Source organism: Andrena cerasifolii, chromosome 5 (assembly GCF_050908995.1).
Source record: "Andrena cerasifolii isolate SP2316 chromosome 5, iyAndCera1_principal, whole genome shotgun sequence".
Taxonomy (NCBI): Eukaryota; Metazoa; Arthropoda; class Insecta; order Hymenoptera; family Andrenidae; genus Andrena; species Andrena cerasifolii.
The window spans coordinates 16,548,899-16,566,467 of record NC_135122.1 but is presented as its reverse complement, the minus strand read 5'-3'; the positions used below and the strand labels follow the sequence as shown (position 1 = coordinate 16,566,467).

The following is a 17,569-nucleotide window of genomic DNA, read 5'->3' as shown; positions in this document are numbered from 1 at the left end:
TCCTCAGTTCCTTAAAGTGTTAATAATAAAATAAGCATCGCGATGATCTCAAATTTGATCACTTTGATGTGTGCAGCGTGTGCCTCGATAGGAATAATGAGCAAAAGTTTATGCTAGAATATTATGATTTATGAAAATGTACAACGATACAAAGCTCGCTACAAAGAATCATGTTCACGATTTTAATTATTCGACGTATCATTGTTTTATAATTCTAGTACAGCTATCCTGCTTGTGGGGTTGCAACCGTACTATAATATAATGGGTGCGTTCCGATTCACGCATAATGCGCATGAAGTGCATAGGGTACGTGACATATCCTATGCACTTTATGCGCACTATGCGTGAATCGGAACGCGCCCATAGTATTGTACTATATTTTTGCCTAGTGTACTATACACTGTTTGAAGAAATTATAGTATGCAAAAATACTATATTTCTGATACATTGATAAAATTCTACATTTTTACTTATTTTTGTATTCTATGGCTACATCAAAAATTTAGTTTGCGAATTTTAACTTTAACGAAGAAGATTTTTTCTGTAATGAATATGAAGTGACTGGAAGGGAGAAACAGAGCCAGTCTATCTCTCAGAAAAAGTGAGCTCTTTATATATGTTCTAATATATATGTACTAATGAAAATGCACAAGAAATATACATTTAGAAAATAAGATGTCGTTTTAATGTCGTTTGTTTTTGTACCACTTTCCTATGAAAAATAGTATATTTTTTCACAATGTACTATATTTTTTATCACATTTGGCCTATAGTACTGAACTTTCCAGAAAAAAGTTGGTAACCCTAACTGCTTGCAGTCTTAGTATCAGTGCTACCATATTAAGAAGCATAAAACATTTTTCATTCACGTTAATCGATACAAGTACGAGTATATACTCGATAGTTTCGTTTCGATACCAAGTAATTTTAGTATCGATACCTAGGGTTGCGATATCAAGTAATTTTAGTATCGATACCTAGGGTTGCGATATCAAGTAATTTTAGTATCGATACCTAGGGTTGCGATATCAAGTAATTTTAGTATCGATACCAAGTAGGTATCGAAAAAAAGTACTCGTATCGAATGGGACGAGTATCGACATTCTACATGAAAGATGATAGCAAACATAGATACACTTCTCCCAAAAATATCGTTCCAACTACTCCCGATGCACGATACAGAGCATTATGTAAGGATTTACCTTACATCATGAATCATGATTTACATCATGATGCAGCGTGGATTAACCATGATAGAGCACTAAAGAGGTGAGTATGCGTATCCGCCATATTGGATCCTCTGGAGAAAGAAGATTATTGAGTACCCGCCTTTTTGAGTATTGTCAAATTCGTTTTATAAACCAAATATAAACTTAAATGTAATAAAATACTCTAATAATGTGTCGTGCTACTATGCATCAATACTAACAACGCATATTTTGTTTATAAAGTGAATCTGACAATACCCAAAAAGGCGGGTACTCAATAATATTCTCTCCCTAAAGGACCCAATATGGCGGATGCACATACTCACCTCTTCAGTGCTCTAACCATGATGTTCACATCATCTGCTCTGCTCACATCCCTTCTACAATGTTTCGTGAATATGGTGAATAAGATGTATATAGGTGAAAGCCTATGGCGTGGCTTTGCCTCCAACCATATTAAAGAATAATTCAATGTTACATCAATATCAATATCCAGATATATCATCTCGAAGTATCCAGAAACCGAACGTAATTATGGAATCGAATAATTTTCAATTATCTACGTCGCAGAAATCGAGATTCACGTTATCTATAAGTCAGAAAAGTAGGGTTATGCGCGAAGTGCGAATGTTTAGCGTCTTGTTTCGTATATAATAATTTAACACCTAGTTTCTTATAAACACATAAGAAATATGTTAATTTAAAAAAAGGAAAGGTTATCCAACTTGATTTTTTGTATAGCTGAGATGACGGAATACCATGTGACAATCCTACCTAGTACAAAACTGTCATCGATTCTATATATGAATAAAAATGTATCATTGCGTTTCGATACAAGTAGGTAGCGATACTTTTGTTTCGATACCGAGTAAGTACTGATACTTTCATTCGATACAAGTATCGAGTAAAAGTATCGATACCTTGGGGCGGTATCGATTGATCCCTATACACGTATATAACAGTTCAGACATCAACTTGTTGACAATAAGTAGTAATGTACTGAATAATTTGGCCTTGGAGATGCTGAATGAGAATTACAATGTAGATTGTAGGTACTGTATTGAGTAGCGAGGCTGTTTTATAACGGTCAGGCTCAACTACATTGAAAGGACGAGCTATCCTAAAATTCGTTGAATGCTATGCGCTTTAGGGAATGAAAGGGAAAGTATTTTCTACCTTCAGTGATTGAAATGCATTGCTCTGAAATATCTGGGTATTCAGTAAAGCTGCTACTTTTATGAGCTATAGAGGGATTGTCATTTTGGTGCATTTTTATAGTTTAAACCAATGTTAGCCTCGTTTGAGTATTTGGTGGCCCTGAAAAGGGCCGTTTTTGCTGGGTCGTTGGTATACGATGGTACACAATTAACCGCCAAAGCCGTACAAGGTTCTTCCTTGTCGCTTCAACGCGTAGACGACATCCATAGCAGTCACTGTCTTCCTCTTGGCATGTTCAGTGTAGGTCACAGCATCACGGATTACGTTTTCCAGGAAAACCTTCAATACGCCTCGGGTTTCTTCGTAGATCAATCCAGAAATACGCTTTACTCCGCCACGTCGAGCGAGACGACGAATGGCTGGCTTCGTGATACCTTGGATATTATCACGAAGAACCTTCCTATGTCGCTTCGCTCCTCCCTTTCCCAAACCTTTTCCTCCCTTACCACGGCCAGTCATTCTGATCAATACACGTGTCAAACTCACAGATAAACGTAAAATGTCCCATTTCAAAAGAAAAACGGGGTTCTTATATAGTACTGAGAAGCCTGTACCCCACCATGACTTACTGATCCAATCGCAAAGCACCAAAGGGAAAATCCCCACCATTTTATGTCGGCCAATCACATCAACGAGTTTCCCCTATGAAAGTATACATAAACGAAGCGGTTCTGGCGTGGAGTACGTTTGATACTCTGATGGGAGTCTTCGTGCACAATCTTTCTGCATAATATCAAGAACAATGGCTCGAACCAAGCAGACTGCTCGTAAATCAACTGGTGGAAAAGCTCCCCGAAAACAACTGGCGACGAAGGCAGCGCGTAAAAGTGCTCCTGCAACTGGTGGCGTGAAGAAACCTCATCGCTACCGGCCGGGAACTGTGGCCCTCCGTGAAATCAGACGTTACCAAAAGAGCACTGAACTTCTGATTAGGAAACTTCCTTTCCAACGTTTGGTTCGTGAAATTGCTCAGGATTTCAAGACTGATCTTCGTTTCCAAAGCTCCGCTATCATGGCTTTGCAAGAAGCTAGTGAAGCTTACCTTGTTGGATTGTTCGAAGACACCAACTTGTGCGCAATTCACGCAAAACGCGTCACCATCATGCCTAAGGACATCCAGCTGGCTCGTCGTATCCGTGGAGAGAGGGCTTAAATTTGCTCTACTTTTGTAACCATCGGCCCTTCTCAGGGCCAAAAATATTTCCAAATGTGGTAACTTAGGTATCAACAACATAGTAACAATCCCAATATCGTCTTGAGAAACTCATAGACTAAATGATATTTGTTTCTAGGGATTCCAACTAAAATACATGCCACTTTGCCCGGTATGCATTTCCACCAAAAAGAATTTTATAGTTTCACGGGCCTTCCAAAGGGAATGCATGGCCTTTGGAAGAGCTGTTAAACGTACGTACTTTTTACCCAATTGAGTAGTTTGCTCAATAAAACAGACCCTTCCCATGTTAATTTTGTTCTATACTCGACCTAATTCACCCATCGCAGAATACTCCAAAAACAGATTCTGTTAAATGAAGAACATTCTTTCCAGCATACCTATGGTGCAGCCTTTTTAAATAAACAGTTCCTAGGTCAAATTTATTTTTTCGTGAACCCTAATCATCCATCTGACTCTCATACCCTAATCAATCTGTTAAACACTCAACCGAGTATTCGTTAGACAGATAGCTACAAAATCCATCATCGCCGTACCAGAATTTAAATAAGTACTTAACATGTTTTTCTAAATATGTGAAACAAAAACTAAATCAGAACAATTTTTCGATTAATGTTTAGTGTAGAACATACTTGATAAAACCAGTTCTGCATTACAAGCGTAGTTACCCACATGGGGTCATGGAATAAAACATCTGCTCCGACCACCTGGCCCCCCTGTATTCGTTTGGTACATTGAGAACTTACAATTAGTACCCTTAGAACCCCCAGAGCCGGTTACAAAGCCACCATGTTTCATGGACGACCATGAATTGTTTAATCGTACTCTGTAATTTCCATCATGTATAACATTCAAAGTATGAATATGATCAGTTGATTCCTATCCCAATTAGGAAGGAAGTAACGTTGTCATGGATTCATTTAAAGTTATGTTTAGTATAATTTGAACTAGTGATTACTTCGTTATGAATTTTTGGTGGCCCTGAAAAGGGCCATTTGTTCTTGAGGTCTGGGTTAAGTTTAAGGAGGGGTTGAGGTGGTAGTTAAGTTTTCTTCTCGGTTTTCTTCGGCAGCAAAACTGCTTGAATGTTTGGTAAAACACCACCTTGGGCGATGGTTACACCAGACAGCAATTTATTCAATTCTTCGTCATTACGAATGGCGAGTTGCAGATGACGAGGAATAATTCTGGTCTTTTTGTTGTCTCTGGCTGCGTTACCAGCCAACTCCAGGACTTCAGCAGCCAAATATTCCATCACGGCAGCCAGATATACTGGTGCTCCTGCACCAACGCGTTCCGCATAATTTCCTTTGCGCAGCAGTCTATGGATACGACCAACCGGAAATTGAAGGCCGGCTCTGTTCGAACGTGTCTTTGACTTCCCCTTTACTTTACCACCTTTGCCGCGTCCAGACATGTTTAACACGAGAAAAACTTGTACGGAAACAAAAAGCCAGTGCACTCTCTTCCAAGAGTGAACGCAATATGACATCTATCGGCGGTTTCACCGCGTTTATATTCGTTCGACGGGACTAGCGTTCCACCAATAAAGTTACGAGTAGAGTTAGTCGCTTGGGATTGGCGCCATAGTCGCATGTGGCGTCATCTGCGTTTCGAGCGCAGCCATTTTTATTTGACATCCAAAAACTGAAGGACATACCTATGTTGTGAATTGTCATAAGAGACTAATTCAGGCTTCTAAATAGGTACGGTATATTAAAATTTGATAGTCATAGAAAAAATATATATATACTTCTGTTTAAATCTAACATTGTATACACTGGGTTTAACAATATTGTTCCAACTACCACAATTAATGCAGGGTGGGAAAGGTACCCTCTCCATGCCGCCACCCGTGCTAATGAAAATGCGCGGGCTGGATATGTGCGAATCGTGATTACTATGTGGTCCGCTTCGAGAAGTGACAGAAAATATAACCTATATGTAATGTGACCAGACGTCCCGCAGAGAGGGCTTAAATTTGCTCTACTTTTATACCAACCGGCCATTTTCAGGTCCAAAACTGTTTCCAAATGTGGTAACCTAAGGCTTCAACAACATAGTAGCAGTCACAATATCGTCTTGAGAAACTCATAGACTAAATGATATTTGTTTATATGATATTTGTTATATTTCCACCAAAAAGAATTTTATAGTTTCACGGGCCTTCCAAACGGAATGCATGGCCTCTGGAAGAGCTGTTAAACGTACATACTTTTTACCCAATTGAGTAGTTTGCTCAATAAAACAGTCCCTTCCCATGTCAATTTTGTTCTATACTCGACCTAATTCACCCATCCCAGAATACTCCAGTAACAAATTCTGTTACAATGAAGAACATTCTTTCCAGCATACCTATGATGCAGCTTAATACTGTGGTATCAGCGAAAGTTAAATCCACACAAACACTATATATATATATGGTGCAACTTATTTAAATAAACAGTTCCTAGGTCAAATTTATTTTTTCGTGAACCCTAATCATCCATCTGAATCTCATACCCTAATCAATCTGTTAAACACTCAACCGAGTATTCGTTAGACACAGATAGCTACAAAATTCATCATCGCCGTACCAGAATTTAAATAAGTACTTAACATGTTTCTCTAAATATGTGAAACAAAAACTAAATCAGAATAATTTTTCGATTAATGTTTAGTTTAAAACATACTTGATAAAACCAGCTCTGCATTACAAGCGTAGTTACCCACGTGGGGTCATGGAATAAAACATCTGCTCCGACCACCTGGCCCCCCTGTATTCGTTTGGTACATTGAGAGCTTACAATTAGTACCCTTAGAATTCCCGGATCCGGTTACACAGCCACCATGTTTCATGGACTACCATGAATTGTTTGATTATACTCTGTAATTTCCATCATGTATAACATTCAAAGTATGAATATGATCAGTTGTTTCCTATCCCAATTAGGAAGGAAGTAACGTTATGTCATGGATTCATTTAAAGTTATGTTTAGTATAGTTTGAACTAGTGATTACTTCGTTATGAATTTTTGGTGGCCCTGAAAAGGGCCATTTGTTCTTGAGGTCTGGGTTAGGTTTAAGGAGGGGTTGAGGTGGTAGTACTTATGCTTTTTTCTCGGTTTTCTTCGGCAGCAAAACTGCTTGAATATTTGGTAGAACACCACCTTGAGCGATGGTTACCCCAGACAGCAATTTGTTCAATTCTTCGTCATTACGAATGGCGAGTTGCAGATGACGAGGAATAATTCTGGTCTTTTTGTTGTCTCTGGCTGCGTTACCAGCCAACTCCAGGACTTCAGCAGCCAAATATTCCATCACAGCAGCCAGATATACTGGTGCTCCTGCACCAACGCGTTCCGCATAGTTTCCTTTGCGCAGCAGTCTATGGATACGACCAACCGGAAATTGAAGGCCGGCTCTGTTCGAACGTGTCTTTGACTTCCCCTTTATTTTACCACCTTTGCCACGTCCAGACATGTTTAACACGAGAAAAACTTGAACGGAAACAAAAAGCCAGTGCACTCTCTTCCAAGAGTGAACGCAATATGACATCTATCGGCAGTTTCACCGCGTTTATATACGTTCGACGGGACTAGCGCTCCACCAATAAAGTTACGAGTAGAGTTAGTCGCTTGGGATTGGCGCCATAGTGGTATGTGGCGTCATCTGCGCTTCGGGCGCAGCCATTTTTATTAGACATATCCAAAAACTGAAGGACATACCATGTTGTGAATTGTCATAAGAGACTAAATTGAGGCTTTTAAATAGGTATGGTATATTAAAATTTGATAGTCATAGAAAAAATATATATATACTTCTGTTTAAATCCAACATTGTACCATTTTCACCACTCCTGTAGGTGTTCCCCCTCCTAAACAAGTGGCCCAAGAAAATGTTGCTTAGCATTCCTTGTCAGATTCCTCATCGTTCCTAAACTTTCTCAACCCTGTAACACATTGAACACCCAGTCGTTACTATGCCGTGCAAGGATACAGGGATATCTTAAAAGTACCAGGGATAACTAGCGTGGCGCTCTTCAGTGTCGCTCCGATATGTAATAATATACCTAGGGTCATCAGCAGTGTACCCAGGCCCGGCTCGAGCATTTTGTGCGGCCTAGGCGAACTTGCCAATTTACGTCCTTTATTTATAACACATTTATTTCAGTTATTTGATGGCCTCACATTGAATATTTTTATTCGTTAAATGTTTTAAGCTAAACATTTATAGTATAACTGGTAATATTTCATTTAAAACTTTATTTTAGAAAATGACAACAATGAATAGACTATTTTGCGCCCATTGTCAACTTTACGCCCTAGGGCATGAGTATACCTTTTAGAGAGATACAAAAAATCATAAAGAAACGAATAGGAGCTGAAAAAGGCATTCTGCAGTGTTATTTATTTGTAGTTTACGAATATTCTCCATAATATTATATTCGCATTAGTACCATTTTTGCATTAGCATTATTACCCGTGTAAAAGTCAAAGAAATCGGAAGTTCCGAAAGAATTTCAGAACAGAAGTCAGAAATTCAAAGGAGTCGATTACTAGTAGGTAATGTGGTCCGCGTAATAGAACCTCGTTTCATAGATGGGAATGTCGTTTTTCGGGCGTCTCTCGGCAGGCAAGAGTAGGATGGTCAAGTATTTTGTTCAACGATATATTTTGAGGTTCTAGATTTTGTTGAAATCTCACAAATAAAGGTTACTCTGTAGTAGTTGACGAAAAGTATACTTGGTAGGTTTTACCCTTAGGAAAATCATTGCATAGGGTAGATGTCCCAATTACCGTGCTTTGACGCCGACTTGCTCGCGAAGGAATTAATTACTGACTTCTCTTACTTTAATTTTGCTTGGTGAAAATTTATATTGGTGTTTTGAACTTCTCTTTTTATTAAGGCATTTTTTAGGGTTAAAAATGTTAATTTTTCATATTTTTTTTAATTGAAATAAAAATACATGTTTTTGTCCGAATTACCGTGCCTTGAAAAATGCTGTTCACCCGTTCTGAGAAAGGAAAGTAAGGTTACGTTTAGCAGTTACAGAGGGAGCCAGTGGGTTTCGAGGGGCACGGTAATAGGGATAAGCGTTAAATTCCTGTCCCAATCACCGGATTCACTTTATAAATACGAAAACGTTTCAAAAGTGCTCATTTTGCTATTTTTCATAAAATTTGAACCTTTTATAATATAATAAACACTTTACATAAGTGCAAATCATGATAATTATCAATTTATTCACTTCTGTGAAGTATGTGTTCCTTACCGTAAACGGTAAGGATTTAGGTAAATTCATCGAAATGCATTTTTGAATTTTTTTTTCTATTCTTTAATTGTTTAAAAATGCAACCTTCTCGTTTGTAATACATACATTAATAGTTTAATTTAATTAAAAAAAATTCTTTCCTTATTTATTTATGCGAGTTTTTTTGTACGTCTTCTTTAAGCATAAAGGCACGGTAATTAGGACATCTACCCTACACCATTTCAGAGGGTATTAAGTCAATCTACATCTGTAGGGGATTCTACGTGGCTCTGAACTGTTAAAAATCGCCCTGCGGACTTTGCCACCACGGTACTTTGGCGGGAACTGCCTACATACATACAACCTCAGTTCGTGACATAGAATTCTTTGAAAGTGAAACAGACATATGGAATTTCCAATAAATGCATCGACTATAGATATTCTCTAATATAATGCAAATTGTTGCCATTGGTGATGTCATTAGGGTCAATGAAGAAGCTGTAAACCGGTTGCAGAGACCTAAAAAAATATGACAAAAACCTAAGGCAACGTGTTCATATGTATATGCAAAATTCTACCAAGTTGAAACATTGAATATCAGCGTCATGTAGGCATCATCTGTAAAAAAAAAGAATTGAGGACAATTAAAATGACTTCCTTTTTGAATAATTAGTACGAATTCCTATGGCATTAGATGCATAATTAGAAGACGTAATTCGATATCGTCCAGTACCGTGTGCCGACTTTCTCATTATTTACAGCATTCTTGCGACTGCTAGAGGACCAAATATGTATGTTGTACAAAAATCTTGAGGGCATTCTAAAACGAATCATTTTAATCCCTGTATCGAATATGACAATTTTATAATCTTGCAGATTCTACAATAAACTTTGAAAGCCTACAATTTCTGAGAAACTTAAGTGACCGTATCGAATAGCAACAGATTTTTAATCGGGATGTCTAATCGATCTTAATTGTTGTCCTTCGTTACCCATCCGGTCCTCGCACGGAGTGCACGGATATCAAATTTCGACAGGAATAATGGTTTTACCCAAATGGCGCTAACTTGAGACCCATTTGTGTGCTATTAGCCTTCGTGGAGTGTTATTGCATCTACTTTATTGCAGGCCACCGCGGTTCGTTAGGATTCGCGATGTTTCTTAATTATACGTCTCGTGCACCGTAAGGTTAAAAAGGAAGTGGAAGGATTATCATATATTGGAGGAATGTTTGTGAAAACCCAGATAGTTCTTTCGTTTTAAAAAATTTGTGGCCCTGAAAAGGGCCAATGTTATTGTAATCGCCAAATGATTATTTCTTCGCCGAAGCCTTTGCAGCTTTCGGTGATTTGGCGGTCTTCGGCTTTGGTGTTTTGGTCTTTGCTGCTGGCGCCTTCGTAGCCTTCTTTGTTTTCGACAGATTTTTTGTCTGTGCTACGGCTTTCTGTTTTGCGGCAGCTTCTGCTTTCTTTGCAGCAACGGTCTTCGCTTTCTTCGGCGGGGGTGATTTCTTGGGTTGTGCAATAGCTGGTTTCTTGGCGGCAGCTTGTTTCTTCAATACTGCAGTCTTTTTTGGGCTCACCTGTTTCTTCTCGGCAGGCTTCTTCTCCGCAGTGGAGGCCGAATCGGTCTTCCTCAATTCTCGTCTCGACTTGGTCTTCGTCTCTGGACCCTTCGCCGGGGCGCCAGAAAGCTTGAACGAGCCGGAGGCGCCCTTACCCTTCGTCTGCACAACTGCACCGGAAGTTACGGCGGTTTTCAAGTACCTCTTGATAAATGGTGCCAGCTTTTCGCCGTCCACCTTATACGTAGATGCGATGTACTTCTTAATAGCCTGCAACGACGATCCCTTGCGGTCCTTCAGGTCTTTGATGGCGGAGTTCACCATCTCCGAAGTTGGAGGATGCGAGGACTTTGGTCGTTGCGACTTTGCCGCCTTCGATTTGGCGGCCTTCTTTGATGGAGTCGCGATCGTCGACTGATTTTCCGCCGCCGTTGCGGTTCCAGAGCTACTCTTATCCTCCATTCTTAAAAATTATACGACAATCGTATAAAAAAAAAGGGAATAGCAGATAAATGTTATAATAAACAGTTCACAAATTCCGATTCGATATATCAGAATAAAACGACGTTCGCGGCTTAGACTCTCATACTTGCCGCGGCAGCGCGGACCACGGAGGAAAGCCCCACCTATGTTTCTGATATCACGTTGCCGAGAATCAGAGACTCTCTGGTGCATCCTACCAATTTAAACTAAGATTCGTCCTTTTAAAAACATTTATCACGTGCCTAAGTGATTAATTATTGTCGGCAGTGTCTCACACTGTCGTCGAATGCCGCGTTCGTCATCAGTTTCAACCATTTCATTCTGGCGAACTCACGCAGACGCATGGTCGTTCTCTTGGATAGGGTAGGCCGACGGGGAAAATTGGTTAAAAAACAGGAAAATGTTTAAATAATCATGGCTTATTTTCTGGAATCGAGTGTCCTAATGTTAGAGCTAACACTTGATACGCGAGAATCCGCGATAGGTACCGGATGTTAGTGGAAATTCGAAGAGTTCTATACGGTGGGAAATACAAAGATCAAGCAGATGCAACAGGAATGGACGACGTGTATTCTCTCGAACAAAATGTTTATTGAAATTGGTGAAATTATAGCAGAGTGGAATTATGAACAATACTTCGAACATTGATTTATTCGAAAAATTACCCCCTCGCAAATGGGAAATATAGCTCTTCTGAGGGGCGAATCCTTGGAAACTACGCCGTTGCCTTGAAACCGATGTTTCTTCTTCAAACACGAAAGTTTATACACATTTGTGCATTATGCAATTTGTATTTGGTACGAAAGAATGTCAGGTTTATTGAATAGCTCTATTACCATTGATTAAATTACGAAATGCGATGGTATGACATGATATATGAAAAATAACTCGCCATAGTCGACGACGCAATAAGTCGACTGTATCTATCGACGTGAATTTACAAGTTTTACGTTTTCTTCTACGTGAAAATTAATTATAATAAATTTTGAAGTAATACAGATCGTATTTCAAGTAAACAAAGTGGCATAAGGAATACTCGATTTTCTGAACAATAATAGAATGAATGGTCCCTTAGGGAACACGTTCCGTTTGAAGGAAACATTAGTATCACGAAACCCTGAGTAACGTACAGATGACTCAGACTATTTAAGACGAGATCCTTGATCAACCGTTTAAAATATGAATGGAGTGAAATGATAATCTAAATATACCTTCTACTTCTAACTAATAATAAAGTTGTTACCCTGAAGATCGTGTTTTTAACTTAAATGTTCTTACAAGTGTTGAGGAGTGTATCGACAGGAATAATGCACGAAAGTTTAAGCTACACTACTCTAAAAATATGCAACGGTAGATTCCTTGCTAAAAAGAATTATGTTCATGGTTTTAATAGCAAAATGGAAGTGCGTATTACTCGCCATTGCTTATAGGATGAGTCGAATCATTGTTCTGTAATTTGTACACGACTATTCTGCTTGCCCTGTAAGTTTCAGTGGTACTAAAGACTATTAAACATATTTCTTTCGTGTATATAAAAAGTTCATTTAACAAGTAGTAATGTACTGCATATTTCGAACTTATTCCTGGGAATTTCTGAACGAGAGTTACTATGTGCTGCATTCAGAAAGAGTAGCATAGTGGCTCAGTCTTATTTCAGGCCAGCTCAACTATAATGTAAGGACGAGCTACCCTAATACACAGCTATCCTAATGCTCTGCTATTAAATCTTTAGGAAATGTTTTTGGTTATGGTACGAGAAAGTATTTTTTATCCGTGTAGCCACTGAAATAGTGTTCTAAAATAGCTAGGTGTTAAGTAGAGTTGCTACTTTTATAAGCTACAGGTAATGGGACAGTCTTAGTAGGTACAATTTTATAGTTTAAACCAATGATAGCCTCGTTTGAATATTTGGTGGCCCTGAAAAGGGCCGTTTCTGCTGGGTCGTTGGTATACGATGGTACACAATTAACCGCCAAAACCGTACAAGGTTCTTCCTTGTCGCTTCAACGCGTAGACGACATCCATAGCAGTCACTGTCTTCCTCTTGGCATGTTCAGTGTAGGTCACAGCATCACGGATTACGTTTTCCAGGAAAACCTTCAATACGCCTCGGGTTTCTTCGTAGATCAATCCAGAAATACGCTTTACTCCGCCACGTCGAGCGAGACGCCGAATGGCAGGCTTCGTGATACCTTGGATATTATCACGCAGAACCTTCCTATGACGCTTCGCTCCTCCCTTTCCCAAACCTTTTCCACCCTTACCACGGCCAGTCATTTTGATCGATACAAGTGATCAAGTTCACAGTTAATAGTAAAATGTACCGTTTAACCCGGAAAACAGGGTTTTTATATAGTACTGGGAAGTCTGTACTCCCACCATAATTTTCCGACCCAATCAGACAGCACCAAGGGGAAAATCCCCTCCCTTTTGGTGCCCACCAATCAGGGCTTGGTTAGGTCTAGTTGAAAGTGCATATAAACGACGCAGTTTTTTGGCGTCGAGCACATTCGATTGTAAAACGAAAGCACTGGTGTCGTATCAGGAAAGATGGCTCGAACCAAGCAGACTGCTCGCAAATCAACTGGTGGAAAAGCTCCACGAAAACAACTGGCGACAAAGGCAGCGCGTAAAAGTGCTCCTGCAACTGGTGGCGTGAAGAAACCTCATCGCTACCGGCCGGGAACTGTGGCCCTCCGTGAAATCAGACGTTACCAGAAGAGCACTGAACTGTTGGTCCGGAAACTTCCGTTCCAACGTCTGGTTCGTGAAATTGCTCAAGATTTCAAGACAGATCTTCGTTTCCAAAGCTCCGCCGTTATGGCTTTGCAAGAAGCCAGTGAAGCTTACCTTGTTGGATTGTTCGAAGACACCAACTTGTGCGCAATTCACGCAAAACGCGTGACCATCATGCCTAAGGACATCCAGCTGGCTCGTCGCATTCGTGGAGAGAGAGCTTAAATTATTACCCTAACAACAATCGGCCCTTTTCAGGGCCAAAAATGTTTTCTGATGTAGTAACCTGAGGTTTCAACAGTAACAGTACGTCATAATTTTGAGAAATTCAAAGCCCGAATGATCATTCTATACTAGGGATTTATACATGCCGCTATGGCATGGATGTATTCACATTGAAAGTAATTTTATGGCTTCACAAGCCATTCGAGGGGTCGATTGTCTGACCTGTGAATTAGGGGTGTTCGATTCACCTCAAAGAATCGATTCTGGAACAATCGAGATGAAAAGAATCGCCATAAAACTTTTTTTCCAAAATTAGTACATATACATACATAGAAGTCGGATTTGAATAATTTTGAACGAATCGATATAAAAAATACTTTTATAAGGAACAATTTGGGATAGTTGTTAAAGGGCATTGTATCGAATAGAAGAAATATTTTGCTATTCATTTTAAATACTTTATTCATTATGTAACTGCCATTCTTTCATTGATAAGGAATTTAAAAACAATAATTGCTGTAAATGTTCAGGTGATAAACTATTTCTATGATCAGTTAAAATATTTCCGGTTTTGGAAAATACACAAGGAAGGAAGAAAGAAGAATGGTAAAGAAAGATCCTTAACTGTCCAGAATCATCCAGAACATAAGAATCGTTTATAAATTCAGCGCGAATCCTGTATAAATTTGGCAGGAATCGTGTATAAATGGCGGGAAACGTATAAGACCAGGAAAACCTGCGCAAAAAGCAGTTTGATTGGTCCTTTCACTAGTGGCAATTAATTCCCCCAGACGGCAAAAAATCGATTGTCGATTCTTACATCAAAGAATCGATTCTGGGGAAAATCGGATACCAAAAAATCGATTCAAACGATCGATCTTTTAACCAAAAGAATCGATTTTTTGAAGAATCGAATCGGAATTCACCCCTACTGTGAATGGAGTGTTAGACGGAGGACATTTTTTCTACCAAACTGAGTCGAATCTTGAATAAAACAGAAAAGTCTCTCGCTATTAGTAACGAGACAAACAATATATTATGAACTCATTTAAAGTAATGATTGGATAAGGTTTGGTGTAGTTTGAATTAGAGATTCCTTCGTTATGAATTATTTTGTGGCCCTGAAAAGGGCCATTTGTTGTTGAAGTGGTAGTTAAGCTTTTTTCTCGGTCTTCTTCGGCAGCAAAACTGCTTGGATGTTTGGTAAAACACCACCTTGAGCGATGGTTACACCAGACAGCAATTTATTCAATTCTTCGTCATTACGAATGGCGAGTTGCAGATGACGAGGAATAATTCTGGTCTTCTTGTTGTCTCTGGCTGCGTTACCAGCCAACTCCAGAACTTCAGCAGCCAAATATTCCATAACTGCAGCAAGATACACTGGTGCTCCTGCACCAACGCGTTCTGCATAGTTTCCTTTGCGAAGAAGTCTATGGATACGTCCAACAGGGAATTGAAGACCTGCTCTGTTAGAACGGGACTTTGACTTTCCCTTCGCTTTTCCACCCTTGCCACGGCCAGACATTTTCCAAGAAATAAATTCACAAAATACAAGTATACTCGACGAAGGTCTATGCAATTTTGAGTTCTTCACGGATAGCGGCCTCTTTATGTGCGAAGCCTGTCTGCCTGCTCACGACCAATGGCGTGTCAGCCAGACCTAACCGAGACCTAATGGCCAATGACGTAGCGAATCGCACGCCATTGGCGCGCGCAACAGCTAGTTTCCGTAGCATATAAGGCGCCTCCACTCTGTGGAAAACAGTATTCATTTCTCACTGTGAAACGTACTTCGAGACTGCCAAGCATTTTGTGAAGATGCCACCAAAAGCGAGCGGAAAAGCTGTGAAGAAGGCTGGTAAGGCCCAGAAGAACATCAGCAAGACCGACAAGAAGAAGAAGAGGAGGAGGAAGGAGAGCTATGCCATCTACATCTACAAAGTGTTGAAGCAAGTCCATCCCGATACTGGAATATCCAGCAAGGCGATGAGCATCATGAACAGCTTCGTCAACGATGTGTTCGAGCGGATTGCTGCCGAAGCCTCTCGTTTGGCTCACTACAACAAGAGATCGACCATCACATCTCGGGAGATCCAAACAGCCGTGAGACTTTTGTTGCCTGGTGAATTAGCCAAGCACGCTGTCTCTGAAGGCACCAAAGCTGTTACCAAATACACCAGCTCGAAGTAAATCCAATGGCGTGTCACTTCAATCGGCCCTTTTCAGGGCCAACAATTTGATCAAAACGTAGCCAATCTTGTTCTACTAACATGAAAAGCAAAAGAAAGAAAGAACGAGGTCTGTGCCTGTTAAAAGTTCGCGGGCAAGTATGGAGTATGTGACGTACAAATGCGCGATCGAAATGGTGGTGATTGGATACGATTGAAATTGATGAGTGGGAGAGAGTGAATGCAAAAGATAGTACTGAAATGCAAAGTACAATTTATGTAGAATTTGAAATTTATGTGGAGTATCTCAACTCGTCGATAGATTCCCTACGCTCCGTTCTTTAAAGTCTCGTGCCGTATCCGTCAATGGAATTACAGGGAGTGAATAAATGAGTGAGACGGAGAGATACTCTATAGTCTATACGACCCTAAACAAGGTTTTTTACTTGTCCCACGTTTTTTATCGAGCCCAGTGTTCCAGCGCTCGTGGTTAGATTATTTCAAGGCTCCGCCATGCTTGCAGCGTCTCTCTCTCGTTTTACCAGCCCTGCCCGAGAAGCAGTAGAATTGATTCAGCCTAGTCGGCGAATCTTCCAGCCGTTCAAGTAAACGTGTCGCGAATCGGGACACAGAATTTAAGAAATGTAACGAATAGAAGGAATCGTGCTCTGCTTAAGGTCCTATGCGGTGCGGATTTCACTTCCAATTTCATTTCTACTGGCGGCCCCATTCAGCAGTGCACGAAACTCCGAAATGGAGCGCTGTACACCGTTCGTCCTTTCTGCTTTAAATCAATACAATCTTAAGTACTTACTTACCGTATTTACGATTTCGTTATATCTTTGTCACAAGAACTATGAAGAAATCTAAGTCTAAATACCCCTGATTAACGGTGTAGAAGACTTTGTTGTGAAAAAGGTGAATATGGTATGGTGGAAAATAATGGAAATAAGTTGTAGGAAAAGTCTTGAACGTTTGTTTTTGTATGTTTTAGGATCTACATATTATAATACATGAGACAGCAGAGCGAGGTATTATGGTGACGTGTGATAAGAAGTGCAACGATCGACGTAGACACTTAATCGAAAATCCTACGAGTTACATTGCTATCAATCAGCCTCTAATTGCGTTGAGCGTTGGGTTCCGCAACACAAATAACGTTTCCTTCTTCCCTTTCCACCCTTCCTACAGTCAAGCATTATCCACTGTGCAGGTATGTCTTCAATATCTTCCTAAACGATGCACCTGTCACAAATAAATGTTCATTAGCGCTTTCTGTGGACGATACTACATACTTTAATCTCCTCTTCCTGGCAAACTAAAACTCCCCAGGTTTAGTCATCGATTATATAATAATAAAAGTACATACATAAAAATAATTTAAGGGGGGATTCCAGTGTAGCCACAATATAAGCAAGTGATATTTGCAATTTTTTTAGAAAACTACCGATAATGTATAAAAAAAATAAATACAGAAATAACAAAAAGTGAAAGAGCAATTTATTTTTTAATAATCGCCCAAATCGGTTTGCGGTTTCTGTAAAAACTTAAGCGCAA

At 39.7% G+C, this 17,569-nt stretch overlaps 9 protein-coding genes across 9 annotated transcripts; 3 read left to right on the top strand and 6 right to left on the bottom strand.

The window, feature by feature from the left end:
• Window positions 1-2,534: 2,534 nt before the first annotated feature.
• Window positions 2,535-2,896, bottom strand: LOC143369486 (histone H4). The gene has a single exon (XM_076813513.1). It carries the CDS (start codon window positions 2,883-2,885, stop codon window positions 2,574-2,576), a length of 312 nt encoding a protein of 103 aa, XP_076669628.1. The 5' UTR covers window positions 2,886-2,896; the 3' UTR covers window positions 2,535-2,573.
• A 249-nt stretch (window positions 2,897-3,145) lies between these two features.
• Window positions 3,146-3,624, top strand: LOC143369460 (histone H3-like). The gene has a single exon (XM_076813424.1). It carries the CDS (start codon window positions 3,169-3,171, stop codon window positions 3,577-3,579), a length of 411 nt encoding a protein of 136 aa, XP_076669539.1. The 5' UTR covers window positions 3,146-3,168; the 3' UTR covers window positions 3,580-3,624.
• Window positions 3,625-4,580: 956 nt separating this feature from the next.
• LOC143369485 (histone H2A-like) lies at window positions 4,581-5,070 on the bottom strand. The gene has a single exon (XM_076813512.1). It carries the CDS (start codon window positions 5,015-5,017, stop codon window positions 4,643-4,645), a length of 375 nt encoding a protein of 124 aa, XP_076669627.1. The 5' UTR covers window positions 5,018-5,070; the 3' UTR covers window positions 4,581-4,642.
• Window positions 5,071-5,330: 260 nt separating this feature from the next.
• On the bottom strand, window positions 5,331-7,120 carry LOC143369329 (histone H2A-like). The gene has a single exon (XM_076813139.1). The coding sequence runs from the start codon at window positions 7,060-7,062 to the stop codon at window positions 6,688-6,690; it is 375 nt and encodes a 124-aa protein (XP_076669254.1). The 5' UTR covers window positions 7,063-7,120; the 3' UTR covers window positions 5,331-6,687.
• Window positions 7,121-10,108: 2,988 nt separating this feature from the next.
• Window positions 10,109-10,946, bottom strand: LOC143369326 (uncharacterized). Its single transcript, XM_076813137.1, has one exon. The coding sequence runs from the start codon at window positions 10,857-10,859 to the stop codon at window positions 10,146-10,148; it is 714 nt and encodes a 237-aa protein (XP_076669252.1). The 5' UTR covers window positions 10,860-10,946; the 3' UTR covers window positions 10,109-10,145.
• A 1,876-nt stretch (window positions 10,947-12,822) lies between these two features.
• LOC143369332 (histone H4) lies at window positions 12,823-13,228 on the bottom strand. The gene has a single exon (XM_076813143.1). The coding sequence runs from the start codon at window positions 13,155-13,157 to the stop codon at window positions 12,846-12,848; it is 312 nt and encodes a 103-aa protein (XP_076669258.1). The 5' UTR covers window positions 13,158-13,228; the 3' UTR covers window positions 12,823-12,845.
• A 166-nt stretch (window positions 13,229-13,394) lies between these two features.
• LOC143369327 (histone H3-like) lies at window positions 13,395-13,875 on the top strand. The gene has a single exon (XM_076813138.1). It carries the CDS (start codon window positions 13,431-13,433, stop codon window positions 13,839-13,841), a length of 411 nt encoding a protein of 136 aa, XP_076669253.1. The 5' UTR covers window positions 13,395-13,430; the 3' UTR covers window positions 13,842-13,875.
• A 402-nt stretch (window positions 13,876-14,277) lies between these two features.
• LOC143369330 (histone H2A-like) lies at window positions 14,278-15,421 on the bottom strand. Its single transcript, XM_076813140.1, has one exon. The coding sequence runs from the start codon at window positions 15,367-15,369 to the stop codon at window positions 14,995-14,997; it is 375 nt and encodes a 124-aa protein (XP_076669255.1). The 5' UTR covers window positions 15,370-15,421; the 3' UTR covers window positions 14,278-14,994.
• Window positions 15,422-15,630: 209 nt separating this feature from the next.
• On the top strand, window positions 15,631-17,505 carry LOC143369331 (histone H2B). Its single transcript, XM_076813141.1, has one exon. It carries the CDS (start codon window positions 15,663-15,665, stop codon window positions 16,032-16,034), a length of 372 nt encoding a protein of 123 aa, XP_076669256.1. The 5' UTR covers window positions 15,631-15,662; the 3' UTR covers window positions 16,035-17,505.
• Window positions 17,506-17,569: the final 64 nt, after the last annotated feature.